This window comes from Lycium barbarum, chromosome 4 (genome assembly GCF_019175385.1).
Source record: "Lycium barbarum isolate Lr01 chromosome 4, ASM1917538v2, whole genome shotgun sequence".
NCBI classification, from domain to species: Eukaryota; Viridiplantae; Streptophyta; class Magnoliopsida; order Solanales; family Solanaceae; genus Lycium; species Lycium barbarum.
In genome coordinates, this window is record NC_083340.1 from 142921079 (window position 1) to 142931382 (window position 10304).

At 38.1% G+C, this 10304-nt stretch overlaps 2 protein-coding genes across 2 annotated transcripts; both read right to left on the bottom strand.

Moving 5' to 3' along the window:
* Positions 1-6072: 6072 nt before the first annotated feature.
* Positions 6073-8415, bottom strand: LOC132637960 (uncharacterized). The gene is made up of 4 exons (XM_060354967.1): positions 7418-8415; positions 7027-7338; positions 6883-6949; positions 6073-6792 (listed from the first exon to the last, which is right to left on the bottom strand). The coding sequence occupies exons 1-4, from the start codon at positions 8413-8415 to the stop codon at positions 6073-6075; spliced, it is 2097 nt and encodes a 698-aa protein (XP_060210950.1).
* Positions 8416-8439: 24 nt separating this feature from the next.
* Positions 8440-9621, bottom strand: LOC132637961 (uncharacterized). The gene has a single exon (XM_060354968.1). It carries the CDS (start codon positions 9619-9621, stop codon positions 8440-8442), a length of 1182 nt encoding a protein of 393 aa, XP_060210951.1.
* Positions 9622-10304: the final 683 nt, after the last annotated feature.

Here is a 10304-nt window from a genome sequence, read left to right on the forward strand (position 1 = left end):
AGTAAGACAAACAAATTGAAACAGAGGGAGTAGTACTTCTTATTTTGCACTTGCATAACATTTGCATGAGATAAGTTTAAATGAAGTACCACAGTCACTGAGAATTCATATAGCCGACCCCCATTTATTTGGGACTAAGGCGCAATTGTTGTTGTATGGCTTCAACTAAGTATACATTGCTTTAAAGCATGGTCTCATGGGTGAATATGAGCTTTTGTTTCTGGCAGAATAGAGACAGCAACAAAGGGATAGGAGAAACAGAAGTTTTGCTTATTTTGTCCAATTTTAGGGAAAGAATAAAAGGATAAGGGAAGGAAAGCTTTAAAACATATTTAAACTTGGCAAATGATCAACTTACAGGAAACAGGCAGAACTATAGGAAACAGGCAGAACTATCACTATCACTACTGTCTGTTAAGCAAGGAAACCAACAAAACTATAGGAAACAGGCAGAACTATCACTAAACTTATAGCATTTTAAGATGGTTAGGTTAAAGGCAAATAATAGGCCATGCAATCGGGCTACTGTATTCTGTAAGCCATGAAGTCATTCCTTATGTATGCTATTGATGGTATTGGACCTTGTTTGGTTAGTGGTCCATTTTCATAAAGGTACAAATTTGCAGCATTATCATTCTCCATATATTGCTTAGATTCATTTCTAGAGTTCTCTTTTTTTATTTCGTGAATATTTTATTTGATACATTATGGGAAATGAGCAACAGAAAAAGATATCTAAAAGCCGCAATTTATGTTTCGCAAAATACTAGGACCTTTCAGTTTCATAATGTAGTGAAAGAGAAGAGGATATTTAAGAGAACTGTGTGCAACACACTACTGTAATTTCGGTATTCGGTATTTACCGAATTACCGAACGGTATAATTGTAAATACCGAATACCGAACCCGAAATACTAAATTTTATATTTCAGTACCGAATACCGAACCGAAAACCGAATTACCGAATACCGAAATAGCCAGTTCGGTTCGGTAATTCGGTTTTCGGTATTTTATGCCCAACCCTACTAATGACGGATACTGCCTAAAATATTTAGATGTTTAATCTATAATACCCGGATTCAAAAATCTACTCGGCGAGAAAAAATCTTATGTCTGTTGATTGATATAGAGAAGCCACGACACTGGTGAAATCAATCAGCTATGCATTAACCAATCAATTTTCAAGTAAGTCACTCGCTACAGACAACTCAATCTAACAAACCAAAATATGAAAAATAAAGGGATGCTTACGTAGGTCCGCTTAGCCCGTTCGTCACACCACTCGTCTGGATCATTAGTGTTTGCCTTTTTCTTCACGTGAGTGATCTTGAACGCCTCATCTTGAGGCACTGGCGTCCCCCGTTTTAGTTCCTGCAAAAGAATAAATTGATTAGACATAAATACAATAAAGTAAATTCACAATCCTTCAAGTATACTTAAGGTAGACTTGCCAGCTTCCTCCTCACGGCCTCTTGGCTCATAGCCCCACTAGTGTGTAGGGAGCCACCCTTCGTCGAATTTCTAGCCTTCTTTCCTATGGCACTCAATTGTAAGAATCTTTCATTAGTTGCTCAATAATGCAGTAGCTTGGCATAGTTTTCAGGAAGGATCCACGTAGGCTTCTCGTTAGATTCGCGAACCCTTCCTAACATGTCACTTAGTAAGTGCTGAGCTTTCTTCTTGAAGTTTTGAGTTAGCTGCTTCTCATGTTCCGGGTGCCAGACACATTTATCCTGCAATGAAAAGTAAATGATTTTATTAATAAGGAATCGATCAATATAAGCGAATTGTTTAAATAAAAATAATAAATGCATATACCTTAAACGCATAATAGATCTGTCTCTGGCGATTTGGTGACATCTGGCCCCAAGTAGGTGAGTCTTTAAATAGTTTTGCTATCTCATCTGTAAGGAGTCTTGAAGCTTTGTCTGGTAACCAACTACCAAAAATATAAAATTAAACACTTAGAGATGATTTGGTGCATAATCTTTGGATAAAGGCAATTGGTGATAGGAGTGCTTCTAAGTGCATCAGTTACATGGTGCATCACATTGCATTATGGATGGTTCTGCTATTTAGAGTTGAGGTGTTAGGAATTTTGTTCAAAGTTTCTTGCCTTTACTGTTCAATTGATTCTATTTGCACAGAAAATGGTATGGAACTGGTAAAAATAGTGGCCTGGTATTATGTCATTGATCCAGTTTATACAGGAAATGATTTGGGATTTATGTATAATTCTTTTGATACTGAAACTTGTGCTAATGGGGGTACAAGGTCTGGTTTCATGGTTGATCAGACTAGTATACAAAATTAGGCATCAAAACAGTGCAAATTTGGTGCTACTGCTTACTTCAGTTGAAAATTTTGAAGGCAGTAGGGGTAAAACTGGACACTACGGGAAAGTTTTTCTGTCACTCTGGTCACTTTTAAGGTTCTCAAATGTAGGCTGGTCCTTGCAGTTGGCTGCAGATACACTAAGTTCAAGCATGATCCTTTTATTGACCATTTCCCAGTGTGTGGTATTAGCACCATGTGCTCTACTGAGGGATGGACAATAGAGGGAAAATGTGCTGATATTAGGTGGTTTCATGGCATAAGCAGGACACACAAATGGAGCAGTTTATCAAGGGGAGCAGCAGCTGAAAATAGCACACTGCTGGGGCACATCATTGCTGCTTACAGCAGCCTGTTCTGTTCAGTCGTGTCGAGTTCACATAAAACGAACTGCATCACTAGAGCAAAAAGAAACAAAGGCTGCAAGGGCAATGTGCAGCAACCATAAGAAGGAACAGATGCAGCAAGAGAAGAAGGCAATATATGCTGCAGTGACACAGCAATTCATATGCAGATGGTTTTGCTGTTTTTTGTTCTGCAGTAACTGCTAAGGGAGCAAGATTCAGAACATGCAGCAGGTTACACTTATGCAATCAGGCTTGCAGAGAATGATATTGACAGTCAAGTGCAAATTTGGTTATATATGCAAGCCTGCATCAGCTGCAGATTCAAAGTAGTAGCTTTTTGGTTTATTCTGATCATCAGGAGCTCAATATCAATTTATTCATTTCATTTTTCAATTTTTATTCCAAAATCCTAGTGGAATTTGTTTTAAAAAAAAAATACCCGTATCCCGCAGGCTCGATGATGAGTCGCCCTGATGAGTCATAAGATTCCAGTTGTGGAGCACGTACACCTCCAGGTAAGTCATTTGCGGCAGGAGTGTGAGGCTCAGAACTACTTTCTCGACGGTCAGGACCCGTTATCTCATTCTGTTCAGTAGATGATGGAGACTGATGTGATGCAGTTGGGCTAGGAGTGGCCGTCGGAGTACCACTAGACGTAGCCCGCTGAGATCCGGAAGAATACCGAGTGAAGCCCTGTGGGTAGGATAACCTGGTGTGGACATCATCTAGGGGCTCTGGGGAGGCGCCTCAGTAAAGCCCTGGCGTGGAGCCATATAGGGTCGACCAAAGCTATATGGAGGTGGAAGACTATATGCAATGCCGTTCATGAGAGGATCATGAGGCAATGGAGCACCGCGTGGTGGGAGACGTGGCGACGGGCTTCTATCTCTAATCACAAGGTTTTCCGCAGGTCTCTGGGGAACCCCCGTCTCCTTAACCTTCTTTGTTTTCTTACCCTTCTTTTCACCTGCCATCTATACAATAATATATGTAAGTATCGCAAATATAAATTAATAGAAAAGAAATACATAGTAGTAGTAATACATGTTTGTTACTCTAATACTTTATTATTGTATCTCTACTACAAATTAAGCATTTTACGTTTCAAGATTCTATTAAAGAATATAGCCACACTATATATATGTCTGGAAAACATGCAGAGTGACATTTTTTGTCTAATCTCAATAGATAATGATGTGGCGTGATTTTATGCCACAATCGATGCTTTTTAACTATAAGTTTTACTTGTTTTTAAGCAAGTCTATGTCACTTTACGTAGTTTTTGTCATGTTTCAGGTAATACGAGGTCCCTAGAGCCTAAGTGTGGAAAACAAGCAAAAAAGTTGCAAAACTGGAATTTACTGGAGGTTCTGGAAAATATCGTGGAAAAATACTCTGCGCGATCGCGCAGAGTGCCCACGCGATCGTGCCCACGCGGGAAATGTACTCCACGCGATCGCGCTGGAATTTAACGCGATCGCGCCTACGCGCGTTGTTAATTCCACGCGATCGCACAGTATCGACACGCGATCGCGATGAAGGGAGCAGTGGAAGTTGACGTCATCCACGCGATCGCGCAGACACATGGCGCGATCGCGATGAAGGATTTTCGGCAATTTCGACCAGAACTCGAATTTTGACGATTTCTTCCATCCCAGTTCATATAAATAGAAAACTAAGGCAAAATATCAGATCATCTTTGGCAGCTCCCACAAGTTGGAAGCTAGGGTTCCTACACAAATTGTTCTTTCTTCTTTTTAATCCTTGTTGATGGAAATCTCTTGGTGACAATTAAGATTGACACTCTTGTTGTGCTTATTTATTCATTTGCATTGTTCTTAATCAAGTAAGTTTTTGCTATTTTAATTATTCTTGTTCATGAATGTTTTCAAGGGATTAGCTAACCTTTGAACTCGCCCATTTACTTTGTTTGAAACTCGGAAGAGGAAAAACGGAGTTGGGATAGGATAATTAACATGCATTTGGGGCGTTAACCCTCATCTAATGGAAGTTGACCTAGGAATAGGCAATACCACTTGTAGCCATATTCGGGTGTTCTTAATGCTCCTAATTGCTTGAGGGATCTTCAATTGGGTAGTCTAGTTAATCTTCGGAAGAAGTTAATTTAGAGTCATTATCCGAGGCTAAATAACATAAACTTGCTATTATTTACAATTCGTGAAATAAATTGGATCGTTACTTGAGAAGTAGTTTCCCTTCTTCCATTCTTGTTGCCATTGATCAATTTACTTGCTTTGTAGATTAGAATTTATATTTCCATATTTTATAAAAACCTTATCAAAAACAACCATTGATGCGTTCGGGCATAGCTATTGTTAGTGATAATTCCTAATCTGCTTAAATCACCTACATATTGTTCTCTGTGGGATTCGACCCCGACTCATAGTTGGGTAAATTATATTTGCATACGACCGTGCCCATTCTAATTAATAGGGTGGATTTGGACGTTATCAAAAACCTCATAATCAGGATTCTCACAACACAGTGAAAATGACATCTTGTTTTGTCACTTTTAGTGAGACTATAAACTAGACGTAGCAAGACAATATAGCTAAAATTTTGATGGACCAACTGCCCATGTGCGAAAAGGCATGCAGAATTGACAATCCAAAGATCTGTCACAAGCTTGCTAACATTTTGAGTTCAGGTTAACAGATATCCTAAGATGATGTTAAAGCCACGTCTCATGTTGCAATAATTTGAAGGTGTAAAAATAAGTTGTCTATAACAATAGCTAGCAAATTAACTCATGCAAAGCCAAATTTTTAGTGACTCAATTAGATATAAAAAACTAACAAACAAAAGATTTTCTAAAAGTAGGATCCCTGTAGGATAAGCTAGGCATGGACAAGAAATCTCAATAAGGCCAACTGCTTTACTGAAAATATCCCAACTTATCCCAACAATGAAATATTCAGGACCAGATCTTCCACAACAGTAGTTAATCCTAGCAGAGACATTATTTTTATCCAGTATATTAGAACAGATATTTCAAAGGATAAAAACTATCAGTTCGCATCTTGAAGGACAGTACCACTACACCGTCAATATTGTCAAGTACATTACCCCTCTCAGATCTCTAAAATGTCGAAATGGCTCAAAGAATGTCTTCGTTGAGGTATCTGAAAGGAAACAAAAGAGAAAGAATCAACATAAGGATGTTTTTAAAAGGTTAAGGAGGAAGAATAAAGACACACAAAATGTAATTTCATAAAAGTTGTCAACTTCAAAACACTGATAGTATTCGAAAACCGAGTAATAAAGCTAAACCATTCCAGATAGAACCTATAAATAGGAAGTAAACAATCGGCTACTAATTTCAAACATGTAAAGAAAATATGTAAGTATAAAAAAATACTTACTGATTGCTATCAATCCTCATCCCCATCCCCATCCCCATCCCCATCTCCCTCTTCTGACCATTCTTCCTCATCAGTTGTTTCGTTTTCATTATTACATTCATTCACCTCTGCATTAATTTCTTCTGCATTTATTTCTTCCAATATGTGTTCTGCATGCTCTAAATCATCTTCTAACTCATTGTCAACTGTTTGGTGAACAACTGATATGTCGTCATCCTGGAACGCAACAGGCAACACATTCTCCACTTCCACTCGACCCACAGGCTTGACTTTAATTACCACCCACCAAGCAGACTTATCTGGACGCAAGGGATAAGGAGCATAGTACACTTGTCTAACATTTTGTGCAATAATGAAAGGATCATAAGCCGCATACTCCCTCGTGTGGCTTACTTCTATGATGTTATACTGCTCAAGTACCCTTGTACCTCTATTTGGGGTTGGATCAAACCACTTGCACCGAAAAAGTACAATTCTTTTTTTTCCACCACCAGAATATTCCAATTCTAGGATCTCCTTAATTACACCATAATAATCGACCCCGACTTGGTTTCCATCCCCACCTTTAACCCAAACCCCGCTGTTGTTAGTTTTCATATGCTTAGATCGTTCTTCGGTAGTAAATTTGAAACCATTTACCACATATTTGTCCATAGAATAGACCATACCGGGTCCCCAAGATATGTCCTTTAAAAGTTGGTCATGGTAACCATATTCTGTACTGTAAACCTATTAATAGTTAAGAAATAGTACGTTAGCAGTAATATAATGTGCACTTTTAAAATTATATTAGCTTTATGAAAAGGCTGTAACACTTACATAATCGTTAAACCACTTCCCAAACTGGTCGTACACTTTTTCAACGCCATTTAAATGGACAAAGTAACTGTCCGACAAAATGGAGTTTGAGTTAGTTGTTATCCCTTGTACTTGGATATTTAGTGCAAAATAATAACAACTTACTCATAATATCGTTGAACTTCTGGGCAATTCAGCAAGACATGTATCGATGCAGATTTAGACTCCATATCATTAAATTCTCTTGTACGTTTTTTTGAACCTGAACCCGGTCGATTGAAGATTGATATCGGCTTCGCTAAAGCATCATTCTCACCTCCTTCATAATGCCGATTGGGTCTGTTTCGCAAGCATGCCACATCATCCCCAAAGTAGTAAGAACAGAAATGAGTTGTTTCCTTAGCAAGATAGGCTTCGCAAATTGATCCTTCAACTCTATGTTTCTGCTTGATACCCCGTTTAGACTTGCCAATAGTTCTGCATAATATTATTTTAAGCGTGATTTTTTTAAAAATAAATTGGTAGGGACAAATAAATAAAAATTTACACCTATTACCTCTCGAAGGGATACATCCAACGACAATGAACTAGGCCTCCGAGTCGAGCTTCCTCCGCAAGGTGAATTGGAAGATGTTCCATCACATCGAAGAATCCCGGTGGAAGGATTTTCTCCAACTTACTTGTTATTACAGGAATATTCTGATGCATCCGATCCAGGTTGTCTACCCTCAATGTGCTGGAACACAAGTCTTTGAAGAACAAACTAATTTCAGTCATAGGCTTCCAGATTCGGGTGGGCAAGCTACTAAATGCAATGAGGAGTAAAGTTTCCATGAAAACATGACAATCATGGCTTTTCATCCCATGTAACTTTCCTTGCGCCATATCAACGCGTTTTTCCAAATTTGATGCATACCCATCAGGCATCTTCAAGTTCTTAACCCATTCACAAATCTTTCGCTTATGATCCATTGTGAATGAAAAACTAGCCTTAGGCTTGAAGACCCCGTTCCGTTTGTCCTGCAACCATAACTCTTTACGCATACAATATTCCTGTAAATCCAATCTAGCCTTTGGATTATCTTTTGTCTTGCCCTTGACATCCATTACTGTGTTGAATAAATTATCAAAGTAGTTTTTTTCAATATGCATGACATCAAGATTATGCCGAAGAAGATTATCCTTCCAATATGGTAACTCCCAAAATATGCTCTTTTTGGTCCAGTTATGTGCAAGCCCATACCCATCGAACTTGTACGGTGGTTCTTCAGTAACTTTCGGAAAGTTCTCAACCCTCTCCCAAATTTCCTCTCCTGAAAGTCTTGGAGGTGGATAGTTTCGTTCAATTTTGTTCTTCCTAAATGCATTTTTCATACTCCTAAACTCATGATCCATTGGCAAGAATTGACGATGATAATCAAACCATGAATTTTTTTTGCCATGCTTTAAAGTGAACGATTTAGTATTCTCCATGCAATAAGGACAGGCTAACTTTCCAGCAGTCATCCACCCAGACAACATCCCGTAGGCAGGAAAATCATTAATAGTCCACATTAAAGTGGCCCGCAAATTAAAATTCTACTTAAGAGAAACGTCAAACGTCTCAACCCCTTCAACCCACAACATTTTCAACTCATCAATCAAAGGTTGCAAGTATACATCAATCAGAACTTTTGGATTACGTGGGCCAGGAATGATACAATTAAGGAATATATATGGACTAGTCATACACAACTCAGGTGGAAGATTATATGGTGTTAAGAAAACAGGCCAGCAAGAATATGGTGTAGCAGAAACAGAATGTGGAGCGAATCCATCGGAACATAAACCCAACCTAATGTTCCGTGGTTCAGCTGCAAAGTTTGGATATGTTGCGTCAAAATGTTTCCAAGCCTCTCCGTCTGATGGATGACACATAACACCAGGCGGCCTTCTATTTTCACTGTGCCATCTCATATGAGGAGCGAAGCTATTTGATGCGTGCAACCTCTTTAACCTTGGTATAAGAGGTAGGTAATGCATCGCCTTAATGGCAACCCTCTTCCCGCTATGAGTCCGCTTAAAACGAGCTCTTCCACAAAACTTACAAGATTCTAGACTTTTGTCATCCTTATAGTATAACATGCATCCATTTTCACAACAATCAATTCTCATCGACGAGAGTCCTAACTTAGACACTAATCTTTTTGCCTTATAGTAGTTTTCAGGTATCTCTAATTTCGGGTCAACTAATTCATGTATAAGGCCAATCACAGCATCCATTGCACCTTGAGGGACATTCCAATCTGCTTTGATGCTTAATAATCTAACAGCAATAGACAATTGAGAGTGGGGACTCCCTTCATATAAAGGCCGACTAGCATTTTTCAATTGTTCAAAAAAATGACTAGCTTCTTCATTTGGAGCTTCTTCATCATGGTTACCATATTCAAAATCGGAATGCATCACATAAGCATCTTGAACCATGTCGTGCATTCTAGAATTTTGGACATTAGGTTCCACTGACCTACTACTTTCACCAACAACAAAGTTTTGAAATCTACCAAAGCTACTATTCGTTTCTCCATGATTAGTCCACACTGTATAATCTTTTTCAAAGCCGTCTTTGTAGAGATGAAGCCTAACAATCTCTGGTTTCTCGTAATTCATACATTGACATTTCATACAAGGGCACCTAACCAAGCCATGAATTTGAAAAGTTTCAAGTGTCATTGCATAGTCAACAAAAGCATCAACACCGTCTACAAATTCTTGCCTCATCCCCCCTCGGCCGTCGTTTGTCCTATTATACATCCAAGTACGAGATTCCATCTACACAAACGGTACCAAATTTGAAATTGTTAAGGAACAAATTCAATGAATAATTTAATTCAATGTTCAAAACCCAAATCACCACTTTCCCTAATTAGCAAATTAAAGCTTCAGACTAGGAAAAATTAACTAGGACAATTTAATATAAGAAAATTTTAAAATTAATTATCATTTATTTACTTTTTCCATCCTTTACTAACTAATCTTTTTGGAATAGTAAAGAACGTCATGATTCTTGACTTATTCTTGAATTTTCATAAAGAAAAGAATCATAGCCTGAAGACTACTTCGGTACTCCATTGTTTTTTCTCTACAATTCAACAACTTTAATATCCTTCATTAATTATTTTCTTTTTATATTTCTTTTTTTGTCAAAGTCCTACACGAACTTTACTAATATGACAAAATGGTCTACTGTTTTGGCCAGTTAATGATGCCATCATGCCCCAAATAAAGTTGTACAAAACAATGGAAGACAAAAGACAGCAAGATAACAATTACGACGTTTCTAATTCCAAATTACATTAAGCATCAATTCAACAATTAAAATAGAGAAAGCACATTTTGAGATAGGAAAATACATACCAAAAAGATTAAGAATGTTGTCTACTGATCGTCAAAGTTGTCAATAG